Source organism: Chiloscyllium punctatum, chromosome 32 (genome assembly GCF_047496795.1).
Source record: "Chiloscyllium punctatum isolate Juve2018m chromosome 32, sChiPun1.3, whole genome shotgun sequence".
In the NCBI taxonomy this organism is placed as follows: Eukaryota; Metazoa; Chordata; class Chondrichthyes; order Orectolobiformes; family Hemiscylliidae; genus Chiloscyllium; species Chiloscyllium punctatum.
The window spans coordinates 64,863,450-64,880,597 of record NC_092770.1 but is presented as its reverse complement, the minus strand read 5'-3'; the positions used below and the strand labels follow the sequence as shown (position 1 = coordinate 64,880,597).

General features: G+C 43.5%; 1 protein-coding gene across 23 annotated transcripts in view; it reads right to left on the bottom strand.

Moving 5' to 3' along the window:
• Window positions 1–17,148, bottom strand: part of nrcama (neuronal cell adhesion molecule a) — a 406,165-nt gene that overhangs the window by 32,998 nt on the left and 356,019 nt on the right. For 14 of the 23 annotated variants that reach the window (XM_072552544.1, XM_072552543.1, XM_072552546.1 and 11 more), the window contains 5 exons: window positions 14,329–14,451; window positions 8,712–8,891; window positions 5,958–5,990; window positions 4,918–4,983; window positions 1,640–1,756 (listed from right to left, as the gene is read on the bottom strand). In XM_072552544.1, the coding sequence (XP_072408645.1) occupies window positions 1,640–1,756; window positions 4,918–4,983; window positions 5,958–5,990; window positions 8,712–8,891; window positions 14,329–14,451 (519 nt within the window). The remainder of the gene's footprint in view (window positions 1–1,639; window positions 1,757–4,917; window positions 4,984–5,957; window positions 5,991–8,711; window positions 8,892–14,328; window positions 14,452–17,148) is intronic. The other 9 variants (XM_072552551.1, XM_072552552.1, XM_072552555.1 and 6 more) reach the window with 4 other exon arrangements.

Here is a 17,148-nt window from a genome sequence, read left to right as displayed (position 1 = left end):
CTAACTAGCTGAATCGACAAGTTGACTAAATGATGTACCAAGTGACAAAACTAAAATGTCAACATTGTCCAAGGTGGGTGTGAAGTGGAGGGATGGCGGAGGTAGAAGGAATCAAGTCATGGAAAGATCAAATAAACCTCTTGGGCTTGTTTCCTAAGCTGTAATGAAATGTACACCATTTCCCTGGAGGGAAGCTTATTTTGTAAATATTATTTCTTATTTGAAAGTTCAGTGCAGGCATTCCAATAATATCAAATACTCCTCGCTGCCTCTTGTATGTAAAAGTTGTTATTGTATATTGTTAGAGAAAGGGCTGATTGAGCAAAGTGCTTGAATTGAACTGGTACGAGAAGTTGCCAAATGACTTAATCAAGTTTTCTCCAAAGCTACTGCTCCTCACGAACTTGTTTTTAAACACATCTTTCTTCTGAGGATTGTGTGTTTGTCAGCAATCTCTCCAATCTGAAAACTCATGAGCAGGCCATGAACAAACTTCATTTATTTATTTATTGTGTCCGGGGAAGTGTTTTTTTTCCAAAAAGGAGCTGGAGCTATCTCTTGATAACAAATGTAAAGGAAACGTTTATATGTTTTTGGCGAAGGGGAATTAATTTGCACTTTCAGTTGCCCTGACAAAGGTGGTGATGCAGGCTGCTTCTTAAACCAATGGAGTCTGAGAAATTCCAGTGAAAGACATATCCAGTCACAGTCGAAGGGAGTTCATTGTCAGCTATCTTGGAATATGACCGAAGCATGATCGAAGTGACATATCGGTGGGCTGGTTAAGAATGGCAGACCTTTTGCCCCAAAAGAGGTTATGAACCACCTGAGTTTTCAAATAACAAATACTCCAATCAGTCAGATTGGCAAACTTTGTGAAGGAGCACTTATCCTTTATCCTCACTTGGATATAAGGCAATTTCTGGTGACATAAACCATTGGCAGAATAATCCATGCACCAACTCTGACTGAATAATCACATGGTTTAGAACCATGTCCTTCAACATCGCTTGGTCCCTTCAGTGGCCCGTGGTACAGCAGAACTGTGTTGAAGAAATGCCTGGACAACTCACAGGTTCTGTAAAATGCTTTCAAACCTTGGCGTTCAACCTTTAAATTGCAAGGAGAATGCAAAGTTCTCTAGACATTTCCAAACACTGTTGCTGGTGCACCATGTGATAGTCATCACAAAAGCCATTCACACTATAGCGATAGGCTCTGTGAAATGTAGCTTCTAGTTACCACCATCAGATCAATACGCGGAATATAACTGTGATGTTGTAAATCATTACAGCATTTCTCTAACAAGTTGTGGATATCTCCACAGATCGAAACTGCCCTGCAATCCTCAAGGTACTATTCCGTTAATCCTGGCTGAAAGTCCTGCTGTAGCAATTGTATTTTTAGGAAGATAAAACAAAGTCCAAGTCTGATTGGTTTGCAATGATGGGACCAGGAGCTCATGACTGGTGTTCATCAGGATAAGTAAGGAGACTGCTGGCGTTTTGTTTTACTGGCACCGAGTGACTGATTTCTGAGATGACACAACAGCCAAACAAAAATGTTACCAAGTGTTCGACAGCATACACTGGTATCAGCTGGAATAAAACACACTGAATCCAACGAATCGTGCTCTTACTGTCAGCTATCTCATATTCAACATAAAAGTGCATATCCGTTCGGCCAAACTCCCAACTGATATTTGCATGGGTTGCGGCTGAGGTAATGTTCGTAATTACTGGACGAAGTACCATGACTAAGTAAGCAACAGAAGAGAGACAGTCACATGAAAAAGTACAATCCCAGGTACATTATACATGCAAAATAATAAGAACAATGCATTGTAAGGGATTCAATTACTTCTTCTGTCGGTCACTGGCTTCAATTTCATTAGCCTTGAAGCTAAGTTGTAGAGTGACTGGTATCTGAAGACTCAATGGGTTCCCATAAGCTTCTCTCCTCCATTATTTTAATAGACGCTTGAGCCAGCTTCAGCAGAGTTAAAACAGTGGAGGAAGGAATACCACACGGACACAAAAAAACACCCTATTACAGAACTGCAAGGCTTCTGTGCACTGTCTTTTCGATCCTGAGAGAACTGAAAGCCTGCAAATTATTTGGTGCGTGACAGTTGTGACACAAATTCTGAGCCTTTTACATTAACTTACAGTTGACCCTGAGTTTGTGTTCAGCTGCATACAGGACAGAATCTGCTTCTAATCACTCTCCATGCTTGCATGTGTGGTCTTGTAAAGTGAGGGTAATATAATTCTGCCACATTGTATACTGATCCCAGCTTAGGTACTGAAGATGGTGAGGCTTCCAACAATGTTTAGAAATAAGGTGAACTGTGTGCCAATATGTTTGCTCCCATTTTGCACACTCCCATCCTGTGGCCTAAGTGAATGCTGGGGCACTGCAAGAGAGCACAGGGAGAGCTTGTTGAGCAGAGATTCTGCTGAATTGAAGCGTCAGTGTCATCTTAGAATTGAGCTCTGCTTCCTCCCCGGTAGGTGGGTAGATTGACAGTGGCAGGAAATCATGGAGACAACCTCTGGCAGTCACACCTGTAGGACAGAGCGGAGACTGAGGGCTGGGGAAGTGACTGAGATCAAGAGACGCGGGGTCTGGGCTTGCTAATGGTGGCTGGAGTTAGCAGTGCTGGTGATGGCAGGGAATGCGGTATTCAGAAAAAGGGGACCACAGTGCTGCATCGAGAGACTGGGAGGCAGTTGGTGTAAAAGGTACACCCAATCCACTATGAGGGCCACTTGAAAACCACAACCCTTCGAGAGCTGATAGCTCCAGTTTCCCTTTCCCTGAAGTAGCAACATTTCAAACAGGCTCCAGATTAACTCCCTGACAAGCCAGGGTCACACCTCTCCCACACTGGTCACAGAGGTGCCAAGAAACCCATCGCTCTGAAACAAAATTCCAATGGTTGCAGCTTGGGTATGTCTGCCCAGCTTCATTAGGGTTCAACTTGCTCTCCCTGCTGCCCGTCAAATGTATAGTGGTTGGATGAGAGTGTGAGCGGGGAGTGAAGGACAAGGCTGTATTGATAGGGGCGATGTTATTCTTCGTAAATTTGTTGGCACTTTTCTTTTCAGAGACGGTATCAGAGCAGTGCACTGCCAACCATTGCCTGTTCCCCATCCAAAGAACCAGGGGCTTTATGACTTCATATTAAATGCACCCATTTTCATATGCCCGGTTTTAATTTTCCCGGTCATGCAGCACGGAAACAGACCCTTTGGTCCAACTTGTTCACGCTGACCAGACATCCTAGTCTGACCTAGTCCCACTTATTTAGCATGTCAACACCATAACCATCTTTTTACACACCCAGTCTCAGCCAATTCTGAGGGCACACTCTCTTCAACCACCTGACCCAATTCCGATTCAATCAAATGTATACCACAGAGGAAGATTCCTCTTCCCACTGTTTAGTTTATTGAACCTTATTAGCACAGCCTTCCTCCCTCATGTCTTTAACTAGCTTCCATCAAGTGTATCTATCCCATTCACCTAAACTCCTCCATTTGCTCGTCACGTCCACATTTTCATCACAATTAAGCAAAGCTGCTTCTCTTTATTCAATTTTTTAGTGGCTAATCTGCTTTCACAGCTACCTCGAGATTTGATGAGGAAAGGCAATTACACAGGTCAGTTCTGAAATGTACTGCCTTAAAAATTTATTGGGGCAATTTCTAAAAGGAACTGGATAAATAGTTGAAGGAATGCATTTACAGGCCTTGAGAGAAAGGCTGAGAGACCTCCAGGGACACCACAAGATAAGGTTAAGTCAGAAACTTGCTGTGGCTTTCTAATTGAAAAATAATGGTCACAATAAATTCAAGATCAGAAAACCCAGAACAAGTCTGTCCTGCCCTTTTTCTTTGATCAAAACGCACTTGGACTTTAGCTGTTTCCTTTTAGCTTTGTTGTTAATTTTATCCTCTGCTTCACCGGATGCCACATAATTCTGGCCGCCATTAACGCTTGGGTTACTGTCAAGAGTGAAGAGTAGTAACCGTGCCAGGATCGTGTTCCGGCCCTTGCTTGGGCTGTATTGAAAGATTTCAGCAGATATATCAACACCAACCCATCTGGGAATAAATACTGAAGAGGATTCTTAATTTCCTAAGTGGAATGATAATAGCACTTTGACACACTGGATTTCCACTCTTACTCTCTCCATTTTCCACTGAATACTATGATCATGCAACTTCATCAAAGCCACTATATAATTATGTAAGCTTCCACATGGAAGAAATTTCTATCATATCATAGCACCCCCATCTCTAGCTACTCTAAAGCCCATTTCTCTTTACTATTTTCCTTCTTTTCATTGATCCTTAAAATGTGGTGAAAATCTAACTCTGGCAGTGCAAGCATACTCTAATATGTCTGTATGATAAGTCACATAGTAATCTCAAGTCTTCGCCTCTTTGTTACTGTGCCACTCTCAAACAGATATAATTTGTCACCATTTATTCCCTTTCACTACTTCAACATCCTAAACACGCAGAGTAACGTATTTAGAAGAGGTCAAGTGTGCAAGGAGGCCTGGTGTGAAGCTTATTGAAGTATACTTATTTGGAGTTAGCACAAGGGATGGAACAGTTTAGGTTAAGTAGATTAAATGGAGAGTCACAGTGCCATGTTATGGATGGTTTATGGCAAGTTAGAATGTGGCAGAGAGAACGGTGAGATTAGATCTCATAATTAATCCATTTGAATTGGCTTCATTCAACACAGACACTCAAATCAAGTCTCCTCATTATTAACATTAACCCCCACAAATAATCAATTTACAGACAACATGACATTGGTATGCTTGGTGATGCAAATAATCATTTTTAAGTTATATTCACAATAAAAGTAATAACGTTGCATTCACAAGAGAGCCAATACCCTTCATTTTTTCATCAACAGGGATTATTAAATCTGTTTTCAAAAATGGAGATGTTGCAGATATTCCTGGAGCAGCAGAGAAAGGAAGAGAGAGAACAGGTGAGACAGAAGGAAGGTGCAGTCAAAAGCAGTTAACATCATCATTTGGAAATTAAAAGAGAGAAAGATAGTAGATAGGAGACACGTGGAACATGACGTTTTGCATCATCAGTGAGTCATGCTAACTTTCAATCCACAATCCTTCATATACTTAGGGTTGCCAACTCTGCTAGGATATGTTCCGGGATGCTTTGTCATACGGATTCCCATTGCCAAACTCCCTGCCTTGTCAAACTCCTGACAGACCAAAAGAAAACACCCCATGATTTTTTGCCAAGCTTGCTTGTGGAATTGTCCAGGAAATTAGCCATGCACTTCCGGGGAGCTCCAGGGCAATCCTAGAGGGTTGGCAACCCCACGGCTCATCAGCCTGAAGTGTTGTGTCTTAGTGCAAAGGTACTGAGAAGGATCTGAAAAGAATATCCAGACAACTTCGTACAACGTCACCCAGAGCAAATCCCATCCTCTCAGCCAGAGAGAGGGAGAGTCTGAAGCGCAGAAGGGTGGAACGGAATCTCACCTTGAAAAAGCAAATCTATCAATTGAAAGATCAAGTCAAACCAGAATCAAATCTACTGTTAGAAACCAAACCTGTTAAAATCTATCACACAAAACTGAAACTTCATGCACGCTTAAGGATTAAGGCATTTGCTGTTAATCTACAACGTATGGTTAACAATACGCTGCACAAATGTGGCAGATTGCAGTGCTATTGATCAACAGCTGCAAGCACTTCCAAATCAGTGCACATAATGCAATCTATGAAATTACCGTTCTTTGCAGATTCTTCTGGTTATAGCCGTATGTAGAGGCACACTGTAAATACCGAGAGCTAAAGAGCTGTCAGCTCCACTATCCCCACTAGAGCACCCCAAACTATTGCCACTCAAAGGCCAAATGCACGGCAAGCAGCCCCAAACTCAGAAAACCATGCAGGTTACCTTTGCCTGCCCCTGGTGCGGTTTGGTGAATCACTGTTAATTGTGAAAGAGAAAGAAAGAGAGAGAGAAATGGAGGGGAGAAAGGAACATCAAAAAGAAAACACAGATACTGTATAATTAAGAGCACATTGGGAATATGTTGGAAACATACAGAGAGAAGGACAAACGTTAAAACACAATTACACCATTTACAAATTCAGCACATTTTCTTGTGTAAAGAGAGCCAGGGGGACTTGCATTGACACAATGAAGAAACAATATGATCAGGGCAGAAATTCATCATGGGTCACTGTGTACGAACAAATTGAGAGACATCTAATCTCTTATCCAGTTCCATTCATTTCAATGAGCTAAACTGAGCATACAATGGGCCCGCATACCGCCAAACCCAAGATAAACTTGGTGGCCTGATGTTCTTTCACTTTAATGGGAGCTGTAGCAAAAGGTACCTGCCTGCTCCTGTCTCCCACTGGAATTTCAGGGGTAGGGTAGGAAGCTGTTTCCACTCATCTCAATAGTAATAGATGCAACTAGGACCTAGCAATGAGTGCAATCACTTGGTGCTTCGCTGCCAACGTGTGACACGGTACCAAGATTCCAAGCAGAATTCCAGCACTCCGTCCGCTTGGCTCCTAACACTTGCTGGCTACCCATCAGGCAACATAATGGGATTATGACAGACTGGAAAGACTATAGGATTAAGGGTCAGGAGTCAATCAATCCACTGGGTAACCTGAAAAATTGCAAAATATGCCACTGTTGTCTTTTACTTCAGTTTTGTTTCATGAATGCTGGGTGTAGTCCAGACCTCTGGAGTAAAGTCTCGTACTTCTGTCAACAATTCTCACAACTTCAGATTCACATACAAACTATCACCATCCTCTCGGCCTGCTGGTTCGACACTGGCCTCTATGTGGCAGCAGACATCAGCAAATGCTTGATGTAATTTACTGTGAATACCAAAAACCACTCAAATCTTTCAAAAGATGGAGGAGTTCAACAGGTGAAACCAACCAGTGGAAACACACCACATTTCTGCTCAGTGTTGGTGCATGTGAAAACAGATTGGCTGAATAAAGCTCAACATCGTCTGGCAAAAAAAAAACAAACGCAATCTTTCTCAAAGACTAAACCTAATATAAATTCACACAGGGATGGATGGGCAGCTTATAAGTCTGGTGAGCAGTCAATGAATATAGGGAAAAAGGACTGCAAATGCTGGAGATTAGCATCGAAAGTCTGGTGCTGGAAAAGCACAGCAAGTCAGGCAGCATCCGAGGAGCAAGACGGTCGCGTTTCGGACAAAAGCCCTTCATCAGGAATATGTCAATGAACTCAATCTGCTCATTCCCCGAATTTCCAGGTTCCACATGAAACACAAATTCTCAAAACTTGTGACGATGTCTTGCTGTTTTAAAAGTGCTGGTGAATCAAACTCTTTTCCTCCTCAGAATCTCCTGCAGAGCTTGCTTCATTTCCTTATACAGGCAACACATTTTTGAAAAATTCAGCCACAGGATGTGCATTTCATGGGCTAGGTCGGCGTTTACTGCCCATTCTCAGAGAAGATGGTGGCGAAATTCCTTCAGGAACTGCTGCAGCCCACGTGCTGGAAGGTCATGGTCAGTTCTGTTAGGGAGGGAGCTCCGGGAATTTGACTTGCAGTGACAGTGAAGGAACAGCAATATATTTCCAACCCCTGGATGCAATGTGGCCTGGAAGGGAATTTACAAACTGTGATGTCCCTAGTGATTCTGCTCTTACCCTTCGAGGTCACAGGTTTGGAGGGAGCTACTGCAGTGCATCCTGCAGATGGAACACACTGCTACCACAGTGCATCAATGGCAAAGGTTGAAGGTAACGGGTAGTGTACCCATTAAAACGACTGTTTTGACTTGGTTGGCTGTAGCTGAGTGATGACGAGAGGCTTTGCTACCTGTGCCTGTATCTCAGAGAGCATGCAGCACAGTGTCATGATTGCAGGTTGGAATCACAGTTACCAGCCCAGTCACCAGGAGTATTTCAGAGTTTCTTTCACCCTGGCCATTTGCTCCCTTCCCTCCTGGGGAAGTGGTTTAGTTCGGGAACAAATGAAAAGCATTGCCATCTAAACCTCTCCCTCTGCCACCCTCCAAGTGTGGCCCTGACATTATGTCCTTTCTTAGGAACTGCTGGGAAGATTTGCAAGTTCTTTGACGACTTCCCTAGTGATTTCCTGTGGATCTCGATAGAAAGCTAGCAGTGGAAGAAACATGAGACTGCTCCACACTAACATGACAGCAGCTGCAATCAAGACTGGCCTCTCAGGACTGACCCAAAGCTCCTGCCCTTGTCATCCTTGCAAGTGCAGCTTTGGGGGTGTGTGGGTGGGGTTGGGGTGAGGGTGGAATTACTGGATTATAAAAACCTTGCGCATTTCTTTTCCTTCCCATTGTCCTAGTAAGCCTTTGCTGTACAGAGTGGAGCTGGAGATAGCACAGCAGGACAAGCAGCATCAGAGGAGAAGGGGAGTTGACTTTTCAGTTGGAACTTTTCCTGCTGCTCTATATATCTTATGCTTCCAACAAGACCGGACCTTTATCCCTGAACCTATATGAGACCGAGACATCTTCTTTGATATATATAGATGAAAAAAGAAAATCAGAGAATTTGGACAAACCAAATCATTTGAAACATTTTGAGAAAGTAATGTTAAAGAATGACACTGACAGCAGAGAGAGAACTATTTCCAACAATCTCTAGCTGCAGCTGTACCTTCATCCAGGACTGTAATGGCCTCTTCGGTTAACTTGCTGCCTGGTCCCACGCTGGTAAAGGCGTTGAGATAGAACTTGTAGCGAGTGCTGTAGTTCAGGTTTTTCAGAGTCCAACTGGTTTCATTCTCTGCAGGGATTGTGATCTCCACCAGAGGGCCGAGTTCATGCGTACTGTTAACTGAAAAGGAACAAGCAAATAGGTTTCTGTACTAGAAGCAAGTGATTCCATTGTCATGTTACGCACCAGGGACAGTTTGATGACTACACACTGTCATTTAGCCAACAATTAATGCTTTACAGTATTCCAAATGCAGACAGCCTCGCACATCAATTTCACTATAATTCCATGTATTTAACATCACATTAGCACACTTTGCCACATTCCAGCTGTCATGCTTTTGGAAATGCAGATTGCTCGAAGCTGGTTAGCTCACCGTTTATAATCATCAAAGAACAACAGGTCAAACGGAGGAGAAAGGAATGTACAAATTTATCTCCTGGAGGAGCATACCTCCACAGAACTCATGCAGGTCATGAATGAAATAAGCAAACGGCAAAGTCTGCGGATTTAAAAATGGATCAGTCTAAAATTCTCTGACTATTTGAATTTTTTTTATTATTGAGCTGCCTGTGATCCTGCTGCTCCTTTTCCCTAGGCTTGTTCTCTCTCATGAGCTGTTCAACTTTGAATATCTTCCCATTCTGATCATAACGTTTCTGGTTTCTCTCTCGATATGACCTGACCCACTGATTAATTTCAATCTGTTTCTGTTCTTCAGCTTTTCACCATCCAATGCACTTGCTTCAGTTTCTGTGATTTAGCCATTTGTAGAATCACAGTCAAAGAAACAGACCCTTCAGTCCAACTAGTACAAGCTGATCATTTTCCCAAACTATACTAGTCCCACTTGCCTGCACTTGGCTCATATCCCACCAAAGCTTTGTTATTCATGAACTTATCTTTTAAATATTGTAACTGCGCCTGTATCCACCACTTTCTCTGGCAGTTCTTTCCACACACAAACCACTCTATCTAAAAAGTTGCTTCTCGTGCCTTTTTCAAAGACTCAAGGGCTGCATGGTGGTTCAGAGACCTGGGTTCGATTCCAGTCTCGGGCAACCGTCTGTGTGGAGTTTGCACATTCTCCCCGTGTCTGCGTGGGTTTCCCCTGGGTGCTCTGATTTCCTCCTACAGTCCAAAGATGTGCAGGTTAGATGGATTGGCCATGCTAAATTGCCCATAGTGTTCAGGGATGTGCAGGTTAGGCCCATCAGTCAGGAGTAAATGTAGACTAATGGGGAATGGGCTTGGGTGGGTTACTCTTCGGAGGGTCGATGTGGACTTGTTGGGCTGAAAGGCCTGTTTCCACACTGTAGGGATTCTATGATTCCTCTCTCACCTTAACGTCCTAGTTTTGAATTCCCCCCCACCCTAGGGAAAATACCCTTGTCATTCACCTGCTCTAAAACCCTCGTGATTTTATAACCTCTAAGGTCATCCCTCAACTTATGCTCCAGTGAAACAAGTCCCAAAGTTTCCAGTCTATTTTTCTATCTGAAATTCTCCATTCCCAGCAACATCTTGGTGAATCTTTTCTGAATCGCCTTCAGTTAAATAATATCTTTCCTTTAACAGGGTGACCAGAGCTGTACAAAGTACTCCAAATCGGAAGCAACTGTTCAGACTTATAATAAAGAATAGCCCATTAAACCGAGACTATCATTCAATTATATCATGGCTGATTTGTTTATAAATTAACCTACTTAACCTTGCTGGATAGTCTTTAATAACCTAACTGAACCAAAATTCGTCAATCTTAACTGTAAAATGTTCACAGTGGCACAGTGAGGCTGCAGTGCTAGAGACCAGAGTTCAATTCCCACCTCAGACGACTGACTGTGTGGAGTTTGCACATTCTCCCTGTGTCTGCGTGGGTTTCCTCTGGGTGCTCCGGTTTCCTCCCACAGTCCAAGAATGTGCAGGTTAGGTGAATTGGCCATGCTAAATTGTCCGTAGTGTTAGGTGAAGGGGTAAATGTGGGGAATGGGTCTGGGTGGTTTTCGCTTCGGCGGGTCAGTGTGGACTTGTTGGGCTGAAGGGCCTGTTTCCACACTGTCAGTAATCTAATCTAAAAAAAAATTTGGGAAGAATGTGTTCAATATTCTTGCGAACACGTGTTTCCTGGCATTGATCTTGAACAATAGAAAAGTTATAACCCCCTGTTCTGGTTTCCTTTAATAGAACAAAAATGTTTTCACTTTTTATCTGATCAAATCCTATAAAAACTGTCATTATATCATATCTTAGTTTACTATATTCAAACAAGTACAAGTCTAGTCATTGCATAATGGCCTCAATGTAACCAGTTTAGAGAATAGCAGAGAAAAAAATTGATAAATTAACCTGAGGTAATAATAGAGGCAGAACACTACCTTTGGACTTTGGGGAGGGAACCCACCTCACTTAACAAATTAGTTACATCCCAGCACATAATTTATTATGGATGGAAAAAGAATGTACAAAGTAGTCTCAGAGATAAAAATAATATTTTTGGTCTACTTATTTCTGGACAGAAAAGCTTGCAATGTCACAATTAACACTGTTGAACTTGGGCATGTTTATTAGTGTGAACCCACCGTCACACATTCACCAATTGTATGGCCTCATAAATCAGGAGGTGACTCAAACAGCCTAACTGGGGCTGGCTTGTGGATACAGAACAATGAAGCATCAGTCCACTGTGTTCACTATTTGTTTTCATAGTGGGGGAAAGGGACAGTAAATTTGATGATTTGCACATTCCTAGTGTTGAGCTTTTTGTGATGGAAGTACTTGTTGGGATTTGAAAAGGTACTTCATTTTGCTCACATTAAAATAGTCCAAACAATTATTGTTGGCAGAGACTGCAATTAGTTTCAATACCAGTATGCTGTGACTTTGCTGTAGATAAATCTGATATTACTGCTAGACTATTAACTAAGAACCTCAACAAATATTCTGGAGCCCTGGGTTTGAATCCTGCCATGGCCGATGGTAGAATTTGATGTCAATTAAAAGACTATCTGGAATTAATAACTTACTCATGATCATGAAACCATTGTCAATTGTCAGGAAAACTCATCTGATTCATTCATGTCCTTCAGAGAAGGAAATCTGCCATCCTTACCCGGTCTGGCCTACATGTGACTCCAGAGTGGTTGAAAAGTGGTTGACTGTCAAAAATGGTATAGCAGACCACTCAGTTGTATCAATGGCTACAAAGTCTCAACAAAAAATGAAACTGGACAGACCACCTAACATCAACATAGGCACTGGAAAAGACGATGGCAGAAACAGCCCAGTTGACCCTGCATAGTCCTCCTTACCTACATCTGGGGGCTAGTGCAAACATCTGTCTCACAGCCTGGTCAAAAAATAGCTTGACATAGTCAGACTCACTAAATCACCTTGTACCACACACCACCCTCAGAAACCCTGGATAAGTCTTGTCCCACCATCAGGATAGACCCAGCAGAGGTGGTGGCACAGTGGCATACAGTCTGGAGGGAGTTGCCTTGAGAGTCCTCAATATTGACTCCAGACCCCATTAAGTCTCGTGGCTTCAGGTTAAACAAGGACGTGGAAACCTCCTGCCAATTACCATATGCTGTCCTCCCTCATCTGATGAATTGGTACTCCTTCATGTTAAACAACACTTAGAGGAAGCACTGAGAGTGACAATAGCATAACATGTACTCTGGGTGAGAGACTTCAATGTCCACCAACAGCAGCACTACTGATCAAGCTGGTCTGGTCCTAAAGGACATAGATTGGGTGTGTAGCCAGTAGTGAGGGAACCAAGGGGGGCAAACATCCTCACCAACCAGCCGGCTGCAGGTGTACCTGACTATGACAGTGTCGGTAGGAGCGACCACTGCACAATCCTTGTGGGTGCAAAGTCCCGCCTTCACTTTGAGAATATCCTCCATCTGGCTGTGTGGCACTATCACCATGCTAATGGGACGGACTTTGAAGAGATCTCACAACTCAGGACTGGGCATCCATGAGGCACCACGGGCCATCAATAGCAGCAGAACTGTACTACAGCGCAAACTATAACCTCATGGCACAGCATATCCCCAATTCAACCATTGCCACCAAGCCAGGAGATCAAACCTGGTTCAACGGAGAGTGCAGGAGGGCATGCCAGGAGCAGCACCAGGCATACCTAAAACTGAGATAGCAACCTGGTGATGCTACCAAACAGGACTACTTGCATGCCAAACAGCATAAACAGCAAGTGATAGGCAGAGTTAAGCGATCCAACAACCAATGGATCAAATCCAAACTCTGCAGTCCTGCCACATCCAGTCACGAATGGTGGTGGACCACTAAACAACTCACTGGAGGAGGAGCTGGTTCCACAAATATCCCCGTCCTCAACTCGCAGCCAATCCTGTTTCTACAACTCCAGCAATCACTGACCTAATAGTCCTGACCAATTCTTAATTGGATTGGCTGCGAGTTAGAACATGAGCAGCTAGATTTTGAACAACCTCACATTTGTTAAGTGTAGAATGAGAGAGCAGAAGCGTGTTGGAACATTCGAGAGTGGAGAGGCAACAAATGCATGAATCAGGAGAACTGAGCTCCAACAGGTGTGACGTTCCCAAGTTTGGACGACGGCAGGATAATCAAGTCCGAAGCTCATCTCAGGATCAAGTTTTGGGAAGAGACTGGCTACATCTCAAACAAGGAAAGGGATAGAGAATCAGAAGCTTGATAAAGTCGTTTGGATCAGGGACCAATATTTAATATCCAATATTTAATTGGAGGAAGTTTCAGCTCATTGAGCACCGATGTCAGATAAGCAGTTTCATAAATTGCTCACCCTGCAAGATTCAGTGGAGAGGTGGTGGTAAGGTAGAGCTGTATAGTCCATGCAAACTAACACTTAAGAGTGTATCACTGTAGGTAAAGTACAGGACAGAGACCATGACAGATCCCTTGGGGGCAATACGAAACAGGTATGAGAGCTAACATTGCACGTGTTTACCTAGGGCTTTGGCAACCATGAATCCCTATGAACAGAAGCAGATTGGCACTCTTCTGTCAACTTGAGGGCATCAGAGAGATGCTGGCAGGGTCAACTGTGCCTAAGGCTGCAGACAGACTGAGAAAGATTGGGAAGGATGGTTTACCATTGCTGCAGCTACAAAGGATGTCTCTCATATCTTTGATAAGAGCTGCTTCGGTGCTGTGGCAGGGACAGAAATCTAACTGCAGGCACTGAAACACAGAGCATCGGGAAAACGAAAATGTTCTTGGGCTGTGACGACAGGTTCACAGGACACAGACCAGGTACTGGAGGTTGGAGACGAAACAGTCGTTTGTGAGGCTGGTGGGGCCAAGGGTTGATGTTCTCTGGAGAGGGACGATGACAGTAGATGGGAAATGACAGCAGAATCCAAAAGAATACTGGCTACGATGGGGGCCAGGAGGGCAAGTTGGGTGGTTAGCAGTTTGGGGGGAATGGAATTGAGCAAAGAGATGATGGATCCTGTGCAAAATGAGCTTGGGTGGGCACACAATTTTCAGTTCTATAGACCACCACAACACAGACACAGATACTCACTGGGCTGGTACTTGAGTGTGTATCCATTCAGAATACCATTTGGATGAAGTGGAGGGCCCCACTGCAGGGTCAGAGAGTTGAGTGTTGGGCTTGTAATCTTCAAGAATTCTGGAGAGCTGGGCACTGGTGAAATATACAGGCACACATGTCAGTACATATTGATCAGAAATCTGTACTCCATTACAATTCAGGAAGAGCAAGTGTACACAAAAGTTCAGATCACTCCAATTACTTATGATGTGGGGGAGCAGGTGTTGAAATGGGGTAGACAAAGTTAAAAATCACATGACACCAGGTTATAGTCCAACAGATTTATTTGGAAGCACTAGCTTTCCAAGCGCTGCTCCTTCACCTGATGAAGGAGTAGCACTCCGAAAGCTAGTGCTTCCAAATAAACCTGTTGGACGGTAACCTGGTGTTGTGTGATTATTAACTTTGTCCAATTAATCATGCAATGTTTATTCGATAACATTGATCAAAAGAGCTGGTTTAGTAAATGGCCAGTCTATCAAAACCTACCCCTCTTGTACATAGTAAAACTTGCATTTTTTTCACCACATAATCATCTTGATGTAGCTCATTTAGAGTAATGCAAAAACTGCTGTTCCAATAACATATTAAAAAATTTCACACTGTAACTGAATCGGCACCTCGCCCTTCACTAGTGCACTGTGGTAGCACTGGATGAACCATCTATATCATGTACCTCACTAACTTATCAAGCCCCTTCAAATATACCCCCCAAGCCTACAAGCCTTACCAACTGGAAGGACAAGGGCAGCAGAGGGACAGTGAAAAGCAGTGTAGGTGTAGTAAAGAACAGCAGTTAGGGGAAAGCACTCATACTCTTGGTTGCATTAAATAGAGTCCCAAAAGCTATGCTGCCCTCCCAGTGCCAGCTAAGGAACAGCTCCCCAGTGCTAGAGAGGGGCTGAAGTTTGAATGGAACAATAAAGACCTACTTATTGTGGTCAATGGATTCCAATGCCTTAGAAAGGTCTAAGAAAGATTTTCTGCTGGTATGCTCTCAGCTAGGAGCTAAGTAATAAACAGAGCCGCAAAGGTAATGATCACTTGTTTAATCTGACAGCCAGCAGCACCAATGGAGGGTAAATCAGATCAGAGAGTTGAATACATGCCTCAGAAGATTGGTGTGGGAGAAATGAGTTCTGATACATGAGCCACTAGCACTGACAGACCTTGGAGGATGGTAAGGCAAGGGTATTGGGTGGGGAGTGTTTGCCCACCTTTGGGATGGAGATGAGCGGTGTGGTGAGAACGGAGTTTGAAGTATTGGCAGTAGGATGGAAGAGGAGGGATTACCTTTGTGGGGGTGGCACACCGTATGAAAGACATACTCCAAGTTACTAACCCTTCCTCCTTCCTTCCTGCCTTTTTAAATGAACTTTAGAAATCGCTGCCTACACCCACCCAGTTGTCCACGCCAACCATTTTATGCCATGGGCAAGGAAATAGTTGACTCGAGATTTTTGCATAGAGTTGGTGGACTGCTGACTTTGGCACATGCACTTCCTCTGTGTTACACCGGTGGGCTCACGGTTAGCTGGAAATTGGTGGGCTACAGCCACCTATCCGCTACTATCTACCCACCCTGATAAAAACGTACCTGGCCAGGGCATGTCATATAGAATGAGTTTGGAAACAAAGAAGAAATCGCAAGGAAGGAGGTGTCTGCTGACTGTAGTTTATAAACCCTCTAGCGGTATCGACATGATAGGATAGAGTGTAAATCAGGAATTAATTTGGGGGCAGACGTATAAATTAAGGTACCCTAGGCAATTTTAATCTTCATATGGAGTGGACAAAGTAAATTTGCAAAGATAGCCTGGAGTTCAGAGTATTTATTTGAGACAGTTTCTTCATGCAATGCATTCTAAAACCAGCCAGTGAAGGAACTATTTTAGACACAGTAATGTGTCATTAGACAAGATGAATAAATTCGAAATATTGAGGGGTGGAATGGGTGTCTGAAACCAATACCTTAAACTTAAAGGGAGAAAAGAGTAGTGAGCCTATGGAATTTTCTACTGTAGAAAGTGGTTGAAGCCAAAATGTTGAATATTTTCAAAAAGGAGTTACATCGAATTTTTGAGACTAAAGGGATAAAAGGGGTGGCATGGTGACTCAGTGGTTAGCACTGCTGTCTCACAGTGCCAGGGACCCAGGTTCAATTCCCACCTCGGACAACTGTCCGTGTGGGGTTTGCACATTCTCTCAGTGTCTGCATGGGTTTGCTCCAGGTGCTCTGGTTTCCTCCCACAATCCAAAGACGTGCAGGTTAGGTGAATTGGCCATACTAAATTGCCCGTAGTGTTAGGCGCATTAGACAAGGGTAAATATAGGGTAGGGGAATGGATCTGGGAGAGTTACTCTTCAGAGGGTCAGTGTGGACAGGGCCGAAGATCCTGTTTCCATACTGCAAGGAACCTAATCTAATCTAATGCAAAAACAGAGTTGGCAAACAAGGTTAAAAGCTAAGATGGTAAAGAAACAGTGGAAATTATTAAGGAGCTATTTCCTCAATCTCAACAAATGAGGGGTACATTGGGTTCCAAGAGATCAATTGTGTTAGGGGACTCTCTAATCCGAGGTACAGACAGACGTTTCTCTGGCCAGCAGCGAGAAGTCAGAATGGTGTGTTGCTTCCCTGGTGCCAGGATCAAGGTATAGACAGAATAGATCGAGTGACTCCTTAGAAGAGTATAAAGGCAGTAGGAGTATACTTAAGGGGGAAATCAGGAGGGCAAAAAGGGGACATGAGATAGCTTTGGCAAATAGAATTAAGGAGAATCCAAAGGG